The sequence below is a fragment of the Corticium candelabrum genome, chromosome 10 (genome assembly GCF_963422355.1).
Source record: "Corticium candelabrum chromosome 10, ooCorCand1.1, whole genome shotgun sequence".
In the NCBI taxonomy this organism is placed as follows: domain Eukaryota; kingdom Metazoa; phylum Porifera; class Homoscleromorpha; order Homosclerophorida; family Plakinidae; genus Corticium; species Corticium candelabrum.
Window position 1 is genome coordinate 2,136,528 of NC_085094.1, and position 22,892 is coordinate 2,159,419.

Sequence of the window (22,892 nt, forward strand, 5' to 3'; positions counted from 1 at the left end):
TCTTTGGTAAATTCTTTTGTTGATTCATTACTTTGGCACAAAATAATTTGGCGCGCGCGCACTTCGATCTGGAAGTTCGAGGTTGACAATTTGTTTCCCGTATATCCTCTGCTTTCGTTGTTCCCGCGCGTTCTATCAAACTGCAATGACGACCACTGATACTCTAGAGCGCGAACTCAAGATGTCGTGTGGAAAGAAACTGGCGGATGCTACAGATCCCCTCGAACGTCTTCGACTGAAATGTCTTCAACGTGGCTCAAGCGGCATCAAAGGGTTTGGGAGGTATCTCTATTTGTGTATGTAGCGAGGTAGCCCAGATACGTAGGTGACTTTAGATGATTCATGTTTAGGCTGTTCAGGAATATGGATGACGATCGCAGCAGATCACTGTCGTTCGAGGAATTTTCGAAGGGATGTCATGACTACGGACTGGACTTCACTGTTGAGGTGAGATATATACGGTAGTCACGCGGTTAGTGACTTTGGAATAGAGAAAAGGCAGTGTGTAGGAGTAGTTAGAAAACGCTTGTGTCGGTTTGGTGTGCCAGATACCCGAGACGCGCAAACGTACACGTGACTCGGGCGTTTCTCAGGAGTTTGTTTCCATGGTGCGGAGAAGTCCCTCAACTTGGCTGTACGTTGCCTCAACGTCATGCATGTTTGTGAATGCTTTGCTACGTATCTGGTTGTTGTTGGCTGGTTTCCTTGTGTGAGTGAGCGCTAATACTAGATGTCAAGAATCGACCCATGGTCTTAGCTAGCCTCGCCCCAGACGCAGTGTGGATTGCAGCCCCCCCCCCGGATGCACTGCCATCACTACTAGGTCTGGTTTGGTACCGCCTTTTTCGGTGGGAGTAATATGTAATCAAATTCTTCAGTGTGCCATACTAAAATGATATTAGCTAGGAACTGAGCTTTTCATTTTGGGCTTTGGCATTGTTCTAGCATCTGTAGTTGTCGACAGTACGATTTTAGGCCTTTGTTGAGCGTTGGTAAGAGACTGCACTTATGCTAGGGAGCGTAGCGGTGAAATAGCAGATCAGAAATGGCACTTGCAGTGCATCATACACCTTTGCACGTGTACACAGGTTCGCAGTTGAAGCTGCAATGTGTCATATACCTCTACTGCAATGCATTGGACTGCTGTCTGCAAGATCCCACGCTCCAGTCGTTTCCTGTAATCTACTACGCTAACAAAGTACACTTGTAACTGACACTAGTCATGTCTCTAGGACATAATTAGCGGTGACCGCAAGGGGTGGTATAGAACCAGACGTAGTGGTGATAGCAGCGCACCCGGGGCTGCAATCCACACTGCGTCTGGGGCGAGGCTAGGTCTTACCACGATTCATGTATACTACACCTGCAAGAGGGATTATAGAGAAGGCTATTTTAATCAAGGAATCCTCGAAATTTTTTACCAAATTGTCAGATGAAAGTTTTTAAAAAGCAAGCTCAGGATGAACTGCTCAGGGATTGTCTTTTCTAATTGTTTGTACATACAGTATTTATATATTTTGTATATATAGTATTTCAGCTAGGTTATTTGAGTGGGGCGCGACACTTTGCCTCATCCAGAGCCGTCATGGATATGACCATTCCCATGTCTTGCTTGAATGTTGAGAATCCTCCAGCATCTTGCTCAAATGTATGTAGGCATCTTAGCAGTGAGAATCTATATTATAGACAATGCGTCATGAGCCAGTGGTTAACTTCCTGATGTAAACCCTTTAGAATGTATCTGGGAGTACCTGGCATCTGTGGTTCAACAACAGCTGCCAAGAGACAAGGCAGAACTATGGCAGAGTCTAAAAGCGGCATGGAATAATGTACTACTAGAAAGAGTACAAACACTTGTACTCTGTTCAGGTTTGGGGTTGCATGCGGCATCAGGTGGTGGAAGTTGAAGGTTGTGGGTGGACAGATCGATTCAGTCAAATGTACTCCAAGTTTATTACCGTCAACCTCAAGGAAAATGGAAGTGGGTTATTTGGGGAGAAATTTATCTTCCAACAGCAGTGTGCATGCTAGAGATTATTAGGGATGGATGGGTCCATGACGCATGCAGTCTGCTCTAGAGTCCAAGTCGGACATGCGTACTTAAGTTGAGGTCAAGTAAGGTATATTTTACGTTGTAGCTATTGCGTGTAACATACGTTCAAGTGCCCTGGCAAGGAAATCAACTTTGATCACCAATAAGCCTATAGCCATGTTCATAGGTCGCACATGCACAAGTTAAGTTCCATGGACGAAGCTACAAAAGTCTTGTCTAGTTGAGCATTGGTTTAACGTGGACTACTGTTGTTGATTTGCAAGAAACCATGACTAGTCTAGAGTAGATTCTAGGTGCTACACTCTCGGACAAGAAGTGTGCTTTCCGTGTCATGGAAAGGGCATCCAAGACTACATGTACTATCAATGGCAGCGCATCTGGGACTGCAATCAACAGAAGTACGTGGACATGTCTGGAGCGAGGCTCTTATCCCACGTTCTTTTTGGTAGAGCCTCGATTTGTGGCTAATGTCACTTTTACTAAGTATTATAGTATTGAGTTTTCAGTAGTGTAGTATGGAATTCTCGTATATACATTCCTTACCTTTCAAACTTTGGACTCCTATCTACCGCTTCTGAGTGTGGCGCAGTGCCGCGCTGCCACGCTGTAGCAAGATTCCTGCAACAGGATGGAGCACTTTGTCATACTGCCAGAGCAACCATGGCTTGGTTTAAAAGACATGGCGTATCTGTTATGAAACCATGGCCCCCTCAGAATGTTGATTTGAACCCTATAGCACATCTGTGGAATGAAATAAAGGAGCAGCTTGAGAAAACTCCTTGCAAGAACAAGGAAGAGCTGAAACAAGCTTTCTCTAGTCTGGCACAGTGTAACAGGAACATTTATTGCTAAGAAGTTAGTCGACTCGATGCCTTGAATGTGTGCACAGCTATGATTGCTGCTGTTGGAGGACAGACCAAATACGAAGCTTTGTGTTATCGTAGGAGTATGTTTAATTAATAGGTTTTTGCTAGATTCATAGTCAGCGTAAACTTCTCTACTAGCAGAGTAGCACAGGACACTGTTTTATTAGAAACTAGATTCATGGCTTGTTCTTCGTATGGGCAAGATACTGTAGTGTAAGATAGGTCTGAGCGTGTGTGGACACATTATGTGCAGTCTTTGTTGTGAAGAGGTCCCGGATGTGATGAATGAATCTTGCTCTTCGCGTTTTTTTATAGAAATAGACAAGCTCCCCATGTAGTGCTTGGTACTGAAAACGTGTAGGTTCAATTTGGTGCAAATGCAATCATTTTGGAGAGAAACGAAAGTGCTAGAAGAGTAGCTTCGGTTGGCAAGAGATAGTTGATTGCTCGAAGCTTTGCGAAGGACAACGACACGTATGGTCTACACAGGACTGGCTGGTGTGGGTGCGTTCGAATGAACGGGAATGTGTAGCGTTTGCGTCATCGAGAAATTTTAAGCTGGGTTTGACTCCTCGAGAGGGGACCCTCTGCAATTTTTTAATTTTTGGCATGCAAACCTTTGCGTGGCGCGTGCTCATGCAGATTTTGGTTGCAAACGTTCAAAAGACGGTGGTGTATCGCGAACACACACACACACCAGTGTTCTCCCCAGAATATCTCAAAGGCGTGGCTAAATGGAATGCACTTGTGGGCGTGGGTTTAAACGTGGGCGTGGCCATCTGCGTGGGATCTGCTGGCTTTGCGGTGCAGTGCTAGAGCAACATAGGGTGCTTGTGTTTGGTCTCTAAAATGTTAGCTGTATAACATTTCTATGCGTGGACAGAGTACAACACAAACAAGCTATCACTAAAATCTGCATACATGTCGAAACCTGCGTCTCCCAATAAATTCCAAGCCAATTCAAATCACAAAATTGATTGTAATAGCTTTAGTTAGTAACTTAGCACTAGTAGACAAGTTCGCTAAGCAGTCGGTGACAATTTTCCATGCCGGTATCGACACTAGAAGTAGAGACGTGCACGTGCGCAGCTTATCGGCATTCTCACCAAGATCTACAAGTTTTTCGAAACTGTGAACGTGTCTACACTAACCTGAGCAATGCTTTCGCTAACTTAGGCTTTTGGCCGATGCCGTGCAAGCGCAGTTTAGCGTCTGTAATCAGAGCATTGTCTTACATCCTGCGTAGGGTAACGCCTTCCAGATCGACTTCCGTAAGCCACTAGAAGAACGAGAAGTTGGGCTATCACTTCAACAACACAATTCAACGCATTGATGTACTTTGCGTTGCGACTTTGTACTCTCTCAACGCACCAATAACGACTCCACGGCACAAACGGCTGCCGAGGGTGCGACTCATATACAGATTGGAATGTGGGCGAATACGCCCCCAAATGACGTCTGATCGGATTCGAAACAACGTCATAAGTATATTTTGGACTTAACGATCTTTATGACATTGCTTTTGGACTCTTCACAACAACAACAGGTGTTCTATTCATACAAGAATCCAAACCACTGGTCTCCCATTTCTTGCCTAGCACATAGATAGTAAGGTGTGGCAGGCATAACTCAAGGCGTGGCGGCGCTAGCCAAGGCGTGGTGGGCCGCCACGTCTTGAGATGCCTGGGGAGAACACACACACACACACACACACACACACACACACACACACACACACACACACACACGAGACAATTTGAGTTTTATGTACTAGATGAAGACAAGCTGGGGGGTGGCCTAAACCTTTTGTACGGTACATGTACTGTACTGCAGCTGAAAGTGGACACTATACTTTAGTCACCTCAATATTTTTACAAGTACTAAACTGAAGCTGTGTGTAAAGTCTGACAGAGCACAATCAAATTGTGATGAACTGCTACTGCAAATTTAGGTGCGATTTGTAGGCATACTGCTTGTAAAATCTATCTAAAAGTGTACAAAGTATTTGTCGTTTCATGTGACTGGATTCAGTCAGATTGGATCATTTCGACTGCTCTAGATGCATGGCACATTACTGAGCATGATGGGAAATGGTCAGGTCACACACACATCACATACACAGTTACGCAGATCAGAAGTGTATAGGTGTCTTTATGTATGCTATTTGTAGAGTCATGTTCGTGCTAAGTCCTACTCTAGTGCTTTATTACTGAAACCATTGGCCTACACACAGCATTGTAACATACTTTAATATTGCAGTTTGCAATTCCTGTGTGTAGCAGTGGTGTACTTTGTGCTGTAGGAAGTCAATGCTGCCTTCAGGCAAGTTGATCGAGACGGCAGTGGCACTTTGGACTTTGAAGAGTTCCTTCGTGCATTGAGGGTGTGGTGTGTTGACATTTAGTTTGATTATGTTAGTATGTTGATCGTTTTTGTGCATTGTAGCCACCAATGAACGAATGTCGGTCTAGACTTGTTCAGGGAGCTTTTCAAAAACTGGACAAGACAGGAGATGGTGTGGTGACTATTGCAGATTTAAAGGGGTATGAGAAGCTCAATTGAGCTATTTTGTGTCTGTGGTGAATGAAGCTTATTATGTCTACATGTGGAAGTTACTGGTTCACTCTGGGGATGGTGTATGGGGTTATAATAATATAGTGTTAAGGCTGGTTCACAATATGCGACGGAGATGTGATGTGTCGTGATGGACAGCTCTCCATCGCATGTTGTGAACCAGCCTTAAGACTTTACTATAATGATGTAAGCATGTTTGTCTGCTCTAAGAGTAATACATCAGTAGTTGTAAGTGTGATTCATTGAATTATGAATTTGGAACTTGAGTGGTGTAGTAAGTGGGGTGCTGAGGGTGCTTTGACCACTCGTCTGCTGCCTGCTATCTAGCCACAGGCAGCTGCTTTGATTGGCAAGCAAGTGGTCTGTGCTGCTGTCAGTAACATGTGTGTGTTTCCGGATGTGGACAGCGACACCCAGAGCTTTGTAAGCTCTGTGGCTGCCAGCCTATTGTGGAGCACGGCAGCGGCTACAGTGATTCGTGAGTTGTCATCAATCTACACAAGAGTTACTTCTTGTAGCTCAACCATCAGTTCATCGACGCAATCCTGTGTCTGGCTGTTTACAACTTAACATTCGAAACAGCTTGTTGGAAACACATCGGGAAGGCTACCCTAAACTCATGAATCTCGACGCTACTGGTCGTCCCATTTCGAACGGCTCATCAGTGGGTACTCGTGTTTCGCCAGAGTGATTGCACTGACTGGACATCCGGGCATTCATTATAATCTCATCTTTTCCGAATTCTCCTGTAACGATGTCTCAACCGGTTGTCAGGGTTTGCGTTTTGAACTCACAGCAACATTCCGAAAGCTATACAACAATCTTGAAGTGCTCTTTGTGTACCAGTACATGTCGATGTAAAGCTGGACTTGCTTCTCTGGTCGAGCTCATCGACATCAAGATCAGACAACCTGACAGTGTCTTTATCTTCTAGTTATGTAAACGTTGTTCAGGAATTGTTAGTAGAAGGAAGGAAGGAACAGTTATTTTAAGGAATGCTTGTGTCTCTACCTTTCAATTGCACAATTGACTATCCTTAGCAAAGGGGTTATCCCTTTTTGGCATTTTCACAAGCATAGTGTCTTTTTCTCTCTCTACTTTCTCCCTTCCTGAGAGCATACATGTATGCTAAATGTTGCTGAGAGTGTACGCTAAATGTTCTTTTCCTTCAAGGATGTCTAATGAATAGTTATCAACGTAAGTAGCTCGTTTGCCTTGTACCACTACAGATTCATGTTGAAGGTTGAAGTCTGTAATAATTGAACAAGTGAAGCACAAAGATAATTTAGATGGTGAAGACACGGAAACTACATATCAATGCCTAATTATACAACAAATGTACTAAAGCAGCAGCATAATTATAGGGTACATTTGATTGATTCTCTTTCGGAAGAGAGAAGACTTTGGAAATCACTTTTAAGAGGTGGAAGAAACTGGAAGATTGGAGTCAATCAAACATAGTTTCTCGCTGAAAGAGCAGTACCAAGTGGGCATGCTTAGTTTGACGTCAAGGACATTTGCACTGTTGTTTTGCCAATAGAATGTTCACTGTGCATGTGGCATGCGTAACCACACTTCTGTTTCAGACTCTTTGAGCCAGGACGTGCTGGAAGAGTTCAGTGATCAATTGAATGCATTAGAAAGATACCCCCTTTTCCTGTCACGGAAAGGGTCAATTGAATGGGCCCCTAGTATTGGGGCAGCTTATGCGATGTGATGTGTTTGGTGTTTCTGTTTGTTGAAGACAACTTTATAACAGTGCATACATAATTATGTCTTTTGTATTTGTAGTAGCTACAATGCCAGGAAACATCCCAAATATGAAAATGGTGAATGGACAGAAGCACAGGTTTTCGCCGATTACTTGAAGAAATTTGATTCTCCAAATGACCCTGATGGAAAGGTTAGATGTCACTCTAGTGTTTGCTTGAAAAGGTGATGCAGAGTGGAACATAATGTTCTTTTTGCACTGGAGCAATTCCGGCAAAAGCTCCTCCTCCTCCTGGCGTGATTCACGTGTGTTTAGCTCAGTGACTGCATGGAAGAGCTTGACTGCAAGGCTAGGGTTTGATTAGCAGTGACCATCTAATTCAATGGGATCATGTTGCCACCACAAGACTCATTGGAACGAACATGCATCAGTGACTGTGCCACACTTGTGCACAAACTTGTTTAAATATGTAGTTTAAGGCAATGTATTCATACAAATTGTAACCAACCTCTTTGAATAGATGAGCAAGAGTTATATTTTACACTTGTAGATTGCACTGTTTGCACTATCTTGACATTTATGTTGTGGTAGGTGCTTTTTGAAGAGTTTTTGAACTACTATTCTGGTGTCAGCGCTTCAGTCGACGACGATCTCTATTTTGATCTAATGATGAGGAACGCTTGGAAACTGTGAAGTATGTGGTGAAAACTGATGCCAGAGTGAAGTCTATGTCTGTCTTATTATCTTGACATATTGCTCTTTGGACAATTGTTTACTTACCTTGGTTTGTGACCCGTGTAGGCTTTCACTTAGGACTACTGCTTGCTTTTCGTGACTGATGTGATATTATGCTGTTAGAATGTTCAGATCTAAAACCTAGAAAGGGAGTGTTGTTGCAATCAATGATTATATTTCGTTGTATTATGTGGTCTGTGTGGACATGTACTAGAATGACACTCAGACAGTCTTTCATTGGGGCTACAGATTTCGAACTGTATTCAAAAAATGGCATTACATATTGATTGTTGTTGCTGGCGGCAATGCTTCCTGGGCTAAAATTTAGTTTGAAATTGAATTCTGATTCATTAATTATTCCTGGCAATTATATTTACGTGTTACTGGATGTCCTTGTCTTTCCTGCATATGTACTGATAGTGGCATATGTCAAGTGGTTTGTTAGTGACAGCTTCCACCTGCACAGCCATCCAGCATTTGGCTGTGTGCTTTGATGATGACCATAATGTTGATCGTTCTATTTTACTTTTAACCTTTAACCTAGGAAGGTTGGTCTACCAGGTACTGTACAAAATGAAAGTTCTTGAAGCACTACCGTGCAAACCCCCACGTGCCATAGTTATGCAACTTGTACGTCCACCAAATTAAACATACAGGATATTTATTTGGTCACGTGTTACGCCATTTGTGGTTATAGGCGAGGCCTTACCGTAACCCAGTTTCTCATGCATCGCTAATTAGTACAAATTACTAATATTATATCTACAAGTTTGTACTCAAGAAAAAAGACCGAAAGAAGAAAAGATTGCGTGGAAACTGTGTACTAGAAGAAACAATGATGGCTATATATATATAGCATTGCATGTTTCAGTGTGGAGAACCCAAATGCTCTATAGTCACATACAGTCCTCGTTCTGTATCGCTTCTGTCTAAACGGACACACTACCCCTTCAGTGGAGACAAAGACCAAGTCACAAAAAAAGTCTCCTCGTGCATATCGATGCATTTGTGTACCGAATAGCCTCCTTTGCTTCTAAAATACCTCTTAGAGGTCTGGCATTCAATGACTTCAGTTTTGCTGATGTGTACAGCTTTTTTTCTCTTTCAGCAATCCATTCTGTCTCTTAATTAATATAAGATCACTAATGCATCTGAAACATCTGAGACAGTCATGACAGGCAACAGTTTGTAAATCAATATTGCCAGACGACAATTGACTAGACTCCAGGCAGGAGTCTGCTCTCTCCAAGTAGATCTTGATTTATTTGCTAAGTCATACCAAGAGCTTTCTGGAATCTTCAATCATTGAAGTCTTTCCTAACTACGTCTTTCCAGCATTTTCTAGGGCCACCTTGTGGACGTTTTGCTGATAGCCACCCAAAGAAGTACATGTTGAGAATTCGATAGTTGGGCATTCGAGCCAAATACCCTAACCATTGCATACGTCATCTTAATAAGTTTATGTTTATAGTGTCAGGATCTCCCCAACGTTGTCTGATGCATTTGAGATATGATTTTCCCACTGTGTTGTGATAGAAATTCCAAGACACGATCGAAGACATCTATGATGAAGATTTCAATTTCTGAAGATGTTTCTTCAATTGGGTCCATGTTTCAGAGCCATATAATAAGTGTAGAGAGCGCACAAGCATCATATACTTTGCGTTTTGTCAATATAGTCAGATTTTTACACAGCTTTATGCAAAGCTCCAAATGGATTAATTGCTTTTGTAATTCTGCAATCGACGTCCAAGTGTAATCTTCCTGAAGCTTCAATTATGGATCCAAGATATGTGAATCTCGCACATATCAATGTTACCGTGTTCAGTTTGTATTGGACTGCAATCTTTGGAACACACCTCCTTACTGGCAGCCATCACCTTAGTTTTTGGAAGACTCGTTGATAAACCAAAATCTTGACTTGCCTTCATATATTCAGTCTCCGCTCTCATAGCCCCTGATCTAGTTGTTCACAGCAGGGCAGCATCATCTGCATATTGACAGTCAGTTAGCAGTATGCAGACAGCTGTCTTTGCAATGGCCTCTAAATTGATTTATGTGACCTGGAGTCATTACAAGGACAGAAGCTACTCATTCAAAAGGTTGGGACCAGAGGATGTTTGGATGAGTTATTTGTTCGTATAACTTGTTAACGGTGTGGAGCACAAGTGCCTATCAATCATTATGTGTGTAGCATGTAGATATCAACTACCATGGCAAGACTAGGTATACTGTATTTTTGCAAATAGTGCCCTTATGCTCAAATTGTGGTCCATGCTCTAATAATTCTCCATGCTCATAATGCCTTGTGCTCAAATAATGCCCCATGGTGAGCTTATACGAAATAATGATGCCCCATGCTCGATTAATGCCCCACTGGGGTAGTATTCAGACCCAGCTATACGCATGTGCATCTATCAATGTGTATGGTTGAGATGAAATGAACACCCCAGATAGAACCACTGGGTGACGTGAAAATTCAGCGTGCAACAGACCAGGAATATCAAGTGAAAGCGAAAGTGGCCAGGGGGTAACTGTAAGATTACTAACTTAGATTAGGTAGTTTGGCTGCGTAGTGTGATGGTATGCAAACAAACTTTGCAACAGTCTCTGTGCTTGCAAAATAATAGTACCCCATGCTTGAATTGTACCCCATGCTCAGAACTATATAGGTAGGTAGGTTGCCTTTATTATTAGCTCTATTTATGCTAGAATTTACTGTACCTCGACTTTTGATTTTGAGATTTTGATTTGGCACTATTGATGTTGTGGTCATGTGATGACCTCGTGGTGGGCATGAGCTCTCCAGATAACTGGTGCATTTAAATAAGTGCCACTCTACCGGACCAGAAAATTGGTGTAGTGGTTACGGTTTTAGTGTGATTTAGGATATTTGTTAATAGTTTGACAAGGTCATTAGCATTCTTTCAGCAACATTCTAGTAGTTGAGAAACTTTGAGGTGATTCTAACTAGGAGATTAACTATTTGTACATAACAACGGTTACTATTATTTTGTACAGCATTTTGTATTTTAAGTGTGGCAAACCATTATATTATGATTCTCTTTGTTAAATACTTCTTGTATTATGAATTGATGTAGTATGTTTATGTTAGTCTAGAGTCAGGAGATCCTCGTCTGTCAAGAGCTTTCTTTATCTACTGGATGTCCAAAAATATTGAGCTACTCGACACCTTTTTGATGGTCCTTCGTCATAGCTTTCGACAGCTCACATTCCTTCATGTCTTTCATCATTCGACAATGGCGTTACTCAGTGACTATGCTTACCACTATAGCCCGTGGCCGGCTGTGGCATTTCCTCTCGGAATGAATTCTGTAGTTCACGTTGTACTTTACTCTTACTATGGCTTTTCAGCATGGAGACCTCAGAATTTGCCAGCATGGCGAAGACACATCACAGAACTGCAAATCCTTCAGTTTGTAATTGGTCTAATACAAGCATACTTTGGATACAAGTATCACGGGTTTTGCATCTATGGGCAGTTCTATGCTGTTACGATGATCATACTCTTTGGGAACTTTTACATTAGGGCATATGTACTGAAGAAACCGAAGAAGGAAGAAAAAGTACACGTATCTTAGGTCTAAATTTCATAATTTGTTGTGCTGGTTTTGAGGTTGTGTTTGAATAGGTAAAATTTTGTTTTTGTTATTGCCATTCTTACTGTTTATTTATGTTGATATTATAACACTTATTTAAGGCACTTGGTCACTACTACAGTATGACGATTGTTAGGTGGCAATGGTTTATCTAAATATCTCTATTGCCTGACATACATTTCTTCAGTGATATGCATAAATATAGGCACTTTGTAATGCGCACAGCATGGTCTGCACGTTGAATGTGTTACCATCTTTGGTAAATTCTTTTGTTGATTCATTACTTTGGCACAAAATAATTTGGCGCGCGCGCACTTCGATCTGGAAGTTCGAGGTTGACAATTTGTTTCCCGTATATCCTCTGCTTTCGTTGTTCCCGCGTGTTCTATCAAACTGCAATGACGACCACTGATACTCTAGAGCGCGAACTCATGATGTCGTGTGGAAAGAAACTGGCGGATGCTACAGATCCCCTCGAACGTCTTCGACTGAAATGTCTTCAACGTGGCTCAAGCGGCATCAAAGGGTTTGGGAGGTATCTCTATTTGTGTGTGTAGCGAGGTAGCCCAGATACGTAGGTAACTTTGGATGATTCATGTTTAGGCTGTTCAGGAATATGGATGACGATCGCAGCAGATCACTGTCGTTCGAGGAATTTTCGAAGGGATGTCATGACTACGGACTGGACTTCACTGTTGAGGTGAGATATATACGGTAGTCACGCGGTTAGTGACTTTGGAATAGAGAAAAGGCAGTGTGTAGGAGTAGTTAGAAAACGCTTGTGTCGGTTTGGTGTGCCAGATAACCAAGACGCGCAAACGTACACGTGACTCGGGCGTTTCTCATCAGTGTGTCATACTAAAATGATATTAGCTAGGAACTGAGCTAATCATTTTGGGCTTTGGCATTGTTCTAGCATCTGTAGTTGTCGACATTACGATTTTAGGCCTTTGTTGAGCATTGGTAAGAGATTGCACTTATGCTAGGGAGCGTAGCGGTGCAATGGCAGATCAGAAATGGCACTTGCAGTGCATCATACACCTTTGCTCATGTACACAAGTTTGCAGTTGGAGCTGCAATGTGTCATATGCCTCTACTGCAATGCATTGGACTGCTGTCTGCAAGATACCACGCTTCAGTCGTTTCCTGTAATCTACTACGCTAACAAAGTACACTTGTAACTGGCACTAGTCATGTCTCTAGGACATAATTAGCAGTGACCGCAAGGGGCGGTATAGAACCAGACGTAGTGGTGATGGCAGTGCTAGGTCTTACCACGATTCATGTATACTACACCTGCAAGATGGATTATAGAGAAGGCTATTTTAATCAAGGAATCCTCAAAATTTTTTTACCAAATTGTCAGATGAAAGTTTTAAAAAACAAGCTCAGGATGAACTGCTCAGGGATTGTCTTTTCTAATTGTTTGTACATACAGTATTTATATATTTTGTATCTATAGTATTTCAGCTAGGTTATTTGAGTGGGGCGCGACACTGCCTTACCCAGAGCCGTCACGGATATGACCATTCCCATGTCTTGCTTGAATGTTGAGAATCCTCCAGCATCTTGCTCAAATGTATGTAGGCATCTTAGCAGTGAGAATCTATATTACAGACAATGCGTCATGAGCCAGTGGTTAACTTCCTGATGTAAACCCTTTAGAACGTATCTGGGAATACCTGGCATCTGTGGTTCAACAACAGCTACCAAGAGACAAGGCAGATCTATGGCAGGGTCTAAAAACGGCATGGAATAATGTACTACTAGAAAGAGTACAAACACTTGTACTCTGTTCAGGTTTGGGGTTGCATGCGGCATCAGGTGGTGGAAGTTGAAGGTTGTGGGTGGACAGATCGATTCAGTCAAATGTACTCCAAGTTTATTACCGTCAACCTCAAGGAAAATGGAAGTGGGTTATTTGGGGAGAAATTTATCTTCCAACAGCAGTGTGCATGCTAGAGATTATTAGGGATGGGTGGGTCCATGACGCATGCAGTCTGCTCTAGAGTCCAAGTCGGACATGCGTACTTAAGTTGAGGTCAAGTAAGGTATATTTTACGTTGTAGCTATTGCGTGTAACATACGTTCAAGTGCCCTGGCAAGGAAATCAACTTTGATCACCAATAAGCCTATAGCCATGTTCATAGGTTGCACATGCACAAGTTCCATGGACGAAGCTACAAAAAGTCTTGTCTAGTTGAGCATTGGTTTTGACGTGGACTACTGTTGTTGATTTGCAAGAAACCATGACTAGTCTAGAGTAGATTCTAGGTGCTACACTCTCGGACAAGAAGTGTGCTTTCCGTGTCATGGAAAGGGCATCCAAGACTACATGTACTATCAATGGCAGCGCATCTGGGACTGCAATCAACAGAAGTACGTGGACATGTCTGGAGCGAGGCTCTTATCCCACGTTCTTTTTGGTAGAGCCTCGATTTGTGGCTAATGTCACTTTTACTAAGTATTATAGTATTGAGTTTTCGGTAGTGTAGTATGGAATTCTCGTATATACATTCCTTACCTTTCAAACTTTGGACTCCTATCTACCGCTTCTGAGTGTGGCGCAGTGCCGCGCTGCCACGCTGTAGCAAGATTCCTGCAACAGGATGGAGCACTTTGTCATACTGCCAGAGCAACCATGGCTTGGTTTAAAAGACATGGCGTATCTGTTATGAAACCATGGCCCCCTCAGAATGTTGATTTGAACCCTATAGCACATCTGTGGAATGAAATAAAGGAGCAGCTTGAGAAAACTCCTTGCAAGAACAAGGAAGAGCTGAAACAAGCTTTCTCTAGTCTGGCACAGTGTAACAGGAACATTTATTGCTAAGAAGTTAGTCGACTCGATGCCTTGAATGTGTGCACAGCTATGATTGCTGCTGTTGGAGGACAGACCAAATACGAAGCTTTGTGTTATCGTAGGAGTATGTTTAATTAATAGGTTTTTGCTAGATTCATAGTCAGCGTAAACTTCTCTACTAGCAGAGTAGCACAGGACACTGTTTTATTAGAAACTAGATTCATGGCTTGTTCTTCGTATGGGCAAGATACTGTAGTGTAAGATAGGTCTGAGCGTGTGTGGACACATTATGTGCAGTCTTTGTTGTGAAGAGGTCCCGGATGTGATGAATGAATCTTGCTCTTCGAGTTTTTTTATAGAAATAGACAAGCTCCCCATGCCCATGTAGTGCTTGGTACTGAAAACGTGTAGGTTCAATTTGGTGCAAATGCAATCATTTTGGAGAGAAACGAAAGTGCTAGAAGAGTAGCTTCGGTTGGCAAGAGATAGTTGATTGCTCGAAGCTTTGCGAAGGACAACGACACGTATGGTCTACACAGGACTGGCTGGTGTGGGTGCGTTCGAATGAACGGGAATGTGTAGCGTTTGCGTCATCGAGAAATTTTAAGCTGGGTTTGACTCCTCGAGAGGGGACCCTCTGCAATTTTTTTAATTTTTGGCACGCAAACCTTTGCGTGGCGCGTGCGCATGCAGATTTTGGTTGCAAACGTTCAAAAGACGGCGGTGTATCGCGAACACACACACACACCAGTGTTCTCCCCAGAATATCTCAAAGGCGTGGCTAAATGGAATGCACTTGTGGGCGTGGGTTTAAACATGGGCGTGGCCATCTGCGTGGGATCTGCTGGCTTTGCGGTGCAGTGCTAGAGCATCATAGGGTGCTTGTGTTTGGTCTCTAAAATGTTAGCTGTATAACATTTCTATGCGTGGACAGAGTACAACACAAACAAGCTATCACTAAAATCTGCATACATGTCGAAACCTGCGTCTCCCAATAAATTCCAAGCCAATTCAAATCACAAAATTGATTGTAATAGCTTTAGTTAGTAACTTAGCACTAGTAGACAAGTTCGCTAAGCAGTCGGTGACAATTTTCCATGCCGGTATCGACACTAGAAGTAGAGACGTGCACGTGCGCAGCTTATCGGCATGCTCACCAAGATCTACAAGTTTTTCGAAACTGTGAACGTGTCTACACTAACCTGAGCAATGCTTTCGCTAACTTAGGCTTTTGGCCGATGCCGTGCAAGCGCAGTTTAGCGTCTGTAATCAGAGCATTGTCTTACATCCTGCGTAGGGTAACGCCTTCCAGATCGACTTCCGTAAGCCACTAGAAGAACGAGAAGTTGGGCTATCACTTCAACAACACAATTCAACGCATTGATGTACTTTGCGTTGCGACTTTGTACTCTCTCAACGCACCAATAACGACTCCACGGCACAAACGGCTGCCGAGGGTGCGACTCATATACAGATTGGAATGTGGGCGAATACGCCACCAAATGACGTCTGATCGGATTCGAAACAACGTCATAAGTATATTTTGGACTTAACGATCTTTATGACATTGCTTTTGGACTCTCCACAACAACAACAGGTGTTCTATTCATACAAGAATCCAAACCACTGGTCTCCCATTTCTTGCCTAGCACATAGATAGTAAGGTGTGGCAGGCATAAGTCAAGGCGTGGCGGCGCTAGCCAAGGCGTGGTGGGCCGCCACGTCTTGAGATGCGTGGGGAGAACACACACACACACACACACACACACACACACACACACACACACACACACACACACACACGAGACAATTTGAGTTTTATGTACTAGATGAAGACAAGCTGGGGGGTGGCCTAAACCTTTTGTACGGTACATGTACTGTACTGCAGCTGAAAGTGGACACTATACTTTAGTCACCTCAATATTTTTACAAGTACTAAACTGAAGCTGTGTGTAAAGTCTGACAGAGCACAATCAAATTGTGATGAACTGCTACTGCAAATTTAGGTGCGATTTGTAGGCATACTGCTTGTAAAATCTATCTAAAAGTGTACAAAGTATTTGTCGTTTCATGTGACTGGATTCAGTCAGATTGGATCATTTCGACTGCTCTAGATGCATGGCACATTACTGAGCATGATGGGAAATGGTCAGGTCACACACACATCACATACACAGTTACGCAGATCAGAAGTGTATAGGTGTCTTTATGTATGCTATTTGTAGAGTCATGTTCGTGCTAAGTCCTACTCTAGTGCTTTATTACTGAAACCATTGGCCTACACACAGCATTGTAACATACTTTAATATTGCAGTTTGCAATTCCTGTGTGTAGCAGTGGTGTACTTTGTGCTGTAGGAAGTCAATGCTGCCTTCAGGCAAGTTGATCGAGACGGCAGTGGCACTTTGGACTTTGAAGAGTTCCTTCGTGCATTGAGGGTGTGGTGTGTTGACATTTAGTTTGATTATGTTAGTATGTTGATCGTTTTTGTGCATTGTAGCCACCAATGAACGAATGTCGGTCTAGACTTGTTCAGGGAGCTTTTCAAAAACTGGACAAGACAGGAGATGGTGTGGTGACTATTGCAGATTTAAAGGGGTATGAGAAGCTCAATTGAGCTATTTTGTGTCTGTGGTGAATGAAGCTTATTATGTCTACATGTGGAAGTTACTGGTTCACTCTGGGGATGGTGTATGGGGTTATAATAATATAGTGTTAAGGCTGGTTCACAATATGCGACGGAGATGTGATGTGTCGTGATGGACAGCTCTCCATCGCATGTTGTGAACCAGCCTTAAGACTTTACTATAATGATGTAAGCATGTTTGTCTGCTCTAAGAGTAATACATCAGTAGTTGTAAGTGTGATTCATTGAATTATGAATTTGGAACTTGAGTGGTGTAGTAAGTGGGGTGCTGAGGGTGCTTTGACCACTCGTCTGCTGCCTGCTATCTAGCCACAGGCAGCTGCTTTGATTGGCAAGCAAGTGGTCTGTGCTGCTGTCAGTAACATGTGTGTGTTTCCGGATGTGGACAGCGACACCCAGAGCTTTGTAAGCTCTGTGGCTGCCAGCCTATTGTGGAGCACGGCAGCGGCTACAGTGATTCGTGAGTTGTCATCAATCTACACAAGAGTTACTTCTTGTAGCTCAACCATCAGTTCATCGACGCAATCCTGTGTCTGGCTGTTTACAACTTAACATTCGAAACACCTTGTTGGAAACACATCGGGAAGGCTACCCTAAACTCATGAATCTCGACGCTACTGGTCGTCCCATTTCGAACGGCTCATCAGTGGGTACTCGTGTTTCGCCGGAGTGATTGCACTGACTGGACATCCGGGCATTCATTATAATCTCATCTTTTCCGAATTCTCCTGTAACGATGTCTCAACCGGTTGTCAGGGTTTGCGTTTTGAACTCACAGCAACATTCCGAAAGCTATACAACAATCTTGAAGTGCTCTTTGTGTACCAGTACATGTCGATGTAAAGCTGGACTTACTTCTCTGGTCGAGCTCATCGACATCAAGATCAGACAACCTGACAGTGTCTTTATCTTCTAGTTATGTAAACGTTGTTCAGGAATTGTTAGTAGAAGGAAGGAAGGAACAGTTATTTTAAGGAATGCTTGTGTCTCTACCTTTCAATTGCAAAATTGACTATCCTTAGCAAAGGGGTTATCCCTTTTTGGCATTTTCACAAGCATACTATCTTTTTCTCTCTGTACCTTCTCCCTTCCTGAGAGCATACATGTATGCTAAATGTTGCTGAGAGTGTACGCTAAATGTTCTTTTCCTTCAAGGATGTCTAATGAATAGTTATCAACGTAAGTAGCTCGTTTGCCTTGTACCACTACAGATTCATGTTGAAGGTTGAAGTCTGTAATAATTGAACAAGTGAAGCACAAAGATAATTTAGATGGTGAAGACACGGAAACTACATATCAATGCCTAATTATACAACAAATGTACTAAAGCAGCAGCATAATTATAGGGTACATTTGATTGATTCTCTTTCGGAAGAGAGAAGACTTTGGAAATCACTTTTAAGAGGTGGAAGAAACTGGAAGATTGGAGTCAATCAAACATAGTTTCTCGCTGAAAGAGCAGTACCAAGTGGGCATGCTTAGTTTGACATCAAGGACATTTGCACTGTTGTTTTGCCAATAGAATGTTCACTGTGCATGTGGCATGCGTAACCACACTTCTGTTTCAGACTCTTTGAGCCAGGACGTGCTGGAAGAGTTCAGTGATCAATTGAATGCATTAGAAAGATACCCCCTTTTCCTGTCATGGAAAGGGTCAATTGAATGGGCCCCTAGTATTGGGGCAGCTTATGCGATGTGATGTGTTTGGTGTTTCTGTTTGTTGAAGACAACTTTATAACAGTGCATACATAATTATTTCTTTTGTATTTGTAGTAGCTACAATGCCAGGAAACATCCCAAATATGAAAATGGTGAATGGACAGAAGCACAGGTTTTCGCCGATTACTTGAAGAAATTTGATTCTCCAAATGACCCTGATGGAAAGGTTAGATGTCACTCTAGTGTTTGCTTGAAAAGGTGATGCAGAGTGGAACATAATGTTCTTTTCGCACTGGAGCAATTCCGGCAAAAGCTCCTCCTCCTCCTGGCGTGATTCACGTGTGTTTAGCTCAGCGACTGCATGGAAGAGCTTGACTGCAAGGCTAGGGTTTGATTAGCAGTGACCATCTAATTCAATGGGATCATGTTGCCACCACAAGACTCATTGGAACGAACATGCATCAGTGACTGTGCCACACTTGTGCACAAACTTGTTTAAATATGTAGTTTAAGGCAATGTATTCATACAAATTGTAACCAACCTCTTTGAAGAGATGAGCAAGAGTTATATTTTACAGTTGTAGATTGCACTGTTTGCACTATCTTGACATTTATGTTGTGGTAGGTGCTTTTTGAAGAGTTTTTGAACTACTATTCTGGTGTCAGCGCTTCAGTCGACGACGATCTCTATTTTGATCTAATGATGAGGAACGCTTGGAAACTGTGAAGTATGTGGTGAAAACTGATGCCAGAGTGAAGTCTATGTCTGTCATATTATCTTGACATATTGCTCTTTGGACAATTGTACTGCTTTTCGCAAGATGGTTTACCTTGGTTTGTGACCCATGTAGACTTTCACTTAGGACTGCTGCTTGCTTTTCGTGACTGATGTGATATTATGCTGTTAGAATGTTCAGATCTAAAACCTAGAAAGGGAGTGTTGTTGCAATCAATGATTATATTTCGTTGTATTATGTGGTCTGTGTGGACATGTACTAGAATGACACTCAGACAGTCTTTCATTGGGGCTACAGATTTCGAACTGTATTCAAGAAATGGCATTACATATTGATTGTTGTTGCTGGCGGCAATGCTTCCTGGGCTAAAATTTAGTTTGAAATTGAATTCTGATTCATTAATTATTCCTGGCAATTATATTTACGTGTTACTGGATGTCCTTGTCTTTCCTGCATATGTACTGATAGTGGCATCTGTCAAGTGGTTTGTTAGTGACAGCTTCCACCTGCACAGCCATCCAGCATTTGGCTGTGTGCTTTGATGATGACCATGATGTTGATCGTTCTATTTTACTTTTAACCTTTAACCTAGGAAGGTTGGTCTACCAGGTACTGTACAAAATGAAAGTTCTTGAAGCACTACCGTGCAAACCCCCACGTGCCATAGTTATGCAACTTGTACGTCCACCAAATTAAACATACAGGATATTTATTTGGTCACGTGTTACGCCATTTGTGGTTATAGGCGAGGCCTTACCGTAACCCAGTTTCTCATGCGTCGCTAATTAGTACAAATTACTAATATTATATCTACAAGTTTGTACTCAAGAAAAAAGACCGAAAGAAGAAAAGATTGCGTGGAAACTGTGTACTAGAAGAAACAATGATGGCTATATATATATAGCATTGCATGTTTCAGTGTGGAGAACCCAAATGCTCTATAGTCACATACAGTCCTCGTCCTGTATCGCTTCTGTCTAAACGGACACACTACCCCTTCAGTGGAGACAAAGACCAAGTCACAAAAAAAGTCTCCTCGTGCATATCGATGCATTTGTGTACCGAATAGCCTCCTTTGCTTCTAAAATACCTCTTAGAGGTCTGGCATTCAATGACTTCAGTTTTGCTGATGCGTACAGCTTTTTTTCTCTTTCAGCAATCCATTCTGTCTCTTAATTATTAGAAGATCACTAATGCATCTGAAACATCTGAGACAGTCATGACAGACAACAGTTTGTAAATCAATATTGCCAGACGACAATTGACTAGACTCCAGGCAGGAGTCTGCTCTCTCCAAGTAGATCTTGATTTATTTGCTAAGTCATACCAAGAGCTTTCTGGAATCTTCAATCATTGAAGTCTTTCCTAACTACGTCTTTCCAGCATTTTCTAGGGCCACCTTGTGGACGTTTTGCTGATAGCCACCCAAAGAAGCACATGTTGAGAATTCGATAGTTGGGCATTCGAGCCAAATACCCTAACCATTGCATACGTCATCTTAATAAGTTTATGTTTATAGTGTCAGGATCTCCCCAACGTTGTCTGATGCATTTGAGATATGATTTTCCCACTGTGTTGTGATAGAAATTCCAATACACGATCGAAGACATCTATGATGAAGATTTCAATTTCTGAAGATGTTTCTTCCATTGGGTCCATGTTTCAGAGCCATATAATAAGTGTAGAGAGCGCACAAGCATCATATACTTTGCGTTTTGTCAATATAGTCAGATTTTTGCACAGCTTTATGCAAAGCTCCAAATGCATTAATTGCTTTTGTAATTCTGCAATCGACGTCCAAGTGTGATCTTCCTGAAGCTTCAATTGTGGATCCAAGATATGTGAATCTCGCACATATCAATGTTACCGTGTTCAGTTTGTATTGGACTGCAATCTTTGGAACACACCTCCGTACTGGCAGCCATCACCTTAGTTTTTGGAAGACTCAGTGATAAACCAAAATCTTGACTTGCCTTCATATATTCAGTCTCCGCTCTCATAGCCTCTGATCTAGTTGTTCACAGCAGGGCAGCATCATCTGCATATTGACAGTCAGTTAGCAGTATCTCAACAGAATTGCGCTTGTATCTCCAAAAAAGCTTTTGTTGTACTTGTACTTGATCATTACACCTAGGATCCTGTACTCTTGTAATCCAGCATTCCATTACAAGACACGGATATAGATTAATTAAATAGCACAGGAGCCATGCAGCATCCTTGCAGTAGTTATCAGCACTGATTGCTCAAGCAAGGTTCCATTCAGTTTGATTTGAGCCATCATTCTATCAAGGAATGATCTGATAATGTCCATGGTGTGGTCTGGAACTCCGAGTTTCTTTAATTGTAAACCACATGGCAGAGCGAGAAACAGAGTCATAAACCTTTTAGATATGCTGAAGAAGGCATTTGCATTATATGTTCCCAGGACATTTCAAGAAGCTGACGCACTGTGAAAATCATATTTGTGCAGCTCCTGAAGCTTCTGAAACCACATTGTGATTCTGGTAGTACCTCCTCAGCAATATTTTGTAATCTTGTTCGAATGATGGAGGCTACAACTTTTCCAACCATGTCCAGCAAAGCAATGCTTCTCCAATTGTCACAGCTTGTGAGATTGCCTTCCTTTAGAATATATAGGAACCAGCACAGCATTTGCCCAATCTTTAGGAACAGATCTCTCTTTCCGGACTGAGTGAACTAAATCGAGTAATTGAGTCAAGAAATCATCAGCACAAGTACCTTTTATCATTTCTGGCAGAATTCCTGAACTTCCTGCAGACTCTCCATTTTTAGACTATTCATTGCCGATTTCAGATCTTCCCTAGATGGCAGGTCATCAAATTCAGATCGACATGGTCTCTGTTCAATTTTTTCCAGTTCGGCAGCATCAACGCTACTGATGACATTCAGTACTTGGTAAAATGGTGTCTCCACTGTCGCTGTTGTGCACTGGCTGTGACACATGGAACATTGTCATCATCTGCAACTATTGCTGTTTTCATTGGAGCAAGGCCATTACGACCACACTTCATTTCTCTTATGCATTTCCACATCTTTCCATCAAACTTATGAGTTTGGGCCTGATCAGCTTTTGCTACAAACCATTTGTTCTTTGCAGTTTGAACTGCCAACCGTGCCTTTCTACGAGCCTTTGCAAACATGTGATGATCATAGCATTGCTCGTACCAAGCCATCTGATGTACAAAAGGTTTCACACGCACGTGCACACACAAATGGACAAAATGGATGTGCCCTTCGGTACTGAAGATAGCAACTTCTTTAATGATTCACTGAAGGCTGCCACATATCGATCCCAACATGAGTTGACACGCTACTGGATGGATGTTCCTTCTTTTCTAGTTCTGTTTGTCCCTCTAGTCTACTATAGCTGCCACTTTTGAAAAAGCAAATTAGCACTGATTTGCAGTAAATAGAGTTAGTCAACGAAATAGTGACAAAACTGGTGTGATAATTAGTATAAATCATT

The 22,892-nt window shown here is 42.3% G+C and overlaps 3 protein-coding genes across 3 annotated transcripts; all 3 read left to right on the top strand.

Moving 5' to 3' along the window:
* The first annotated feature begins 78 nt into the window (after positions 1-78).
* On the top strand, positions 79-8,220 carry LOC134185744 (calcyphosin-like protein). The gene is made up of 6 exons (XM_062653610.1): positions 79-282; positions 351-447; positions 5,222-5,302; positions 5,365-5,462; positions 7,285-7,396; positions 7,796-8,220. The coding sequence occupies exons 1-6, from the start codon at positions 146-148 to the stop codon at positions 7,895-7,897; spliced, it is 627 nt and encodes a 208-aa protein (XP_062509594.1). The 5' UTR covers positions 79-145; the 3' UTR covers positions 7,898-8,220.
* A 2,139-nt stretch (positions 8,221-10,359) lies between these two features.
* On the top strand, positions 10,360-11,776 carry LOC134186054 (elongation of very long chain fatty acids protein 2-like). The gene is made up of 3 exons (XM_062653962.1): positions 10,360-10,368; positions 10,843-10,851; positions 11,041-11,776. Exons 1-3 carry the CDS (start codon positions 10,360-10,362, stop codon positions 11,539-11,541), a joined length of 519 nt encoding a protein of 172 aa, XP_062509946.1. The 3' UTR covers positions 11,542-11,776.
* Positions 11,777-11,889: 113 nt separating this feature from the next.
* Positions 11,890-19,642, top strand: LOC134185793 (calcyphosin-like protein). The gene is made up of 6 exons (XM_062653672.1): positions 11,890-12,094; positions 12,163-12,259; positions 16,720-16,800; positions 16,863-16,960; positions 18,783-18,894; positions 19,294-19,642. Exons 1-6 carry the CDS (start codon positions 11,958-11,960, stop codon positions 19,393-19,395), a joined length of 627 nt encoding a protein of 208 aa, XP_062509656.1. The 5' UTR covers positions 11,890-11,957; the 3' UTR covers positions 19,396-19,642.
* The last annotated feature ends 3,250 nt before the right edge of the window (positions 19,643-22,892 follow it).

Bases quoted from the DNA above. Each gene is read 5' to 3' on its own strand.
- LOC134185744 (XM_062653610.1), top strand. From the start codon at position 146: ATGACGACCACTGATACTCTAGAGCGCGAACTCAAGATGTCGTGTGGA. The intron at 283-350 runs GTATCTCTATTT...ATTCATGTTTAG, and splicing joins GGCATCAAAGGGTTTGGGAG to GCTGTTCAGGAATATGGATG. The intron at 7,397-7,795 runs GTTAGATGTCAC...ATGTTGTGGTAG, and splicing joins CAAATGACCCTGATGGAAAG to GTGCTTTTTGAAGAGTTTTT.
- LOC134185793 (XM_062653672.1), top strand. From the start codon at position 11,958: ATGACGACCACTGATACTCTAGAGCGCGAACTCATGATGTCGTGTGGA. The intron at 12,260-16,719 runs GTGAGATATATA...TTTGTGCTGTAG, and splicing joins GACTGGACTTCACTGTTGAG to GAAGTCAATGCTGCCTTCAG. The intron at 16,961-18,782 runs GTATGAGAAGCT...TTGTATTTGTAG, and splicing joins ACTATTGCAGATTTAAAGGG to TAGCTACAATGCCAGGAAAC.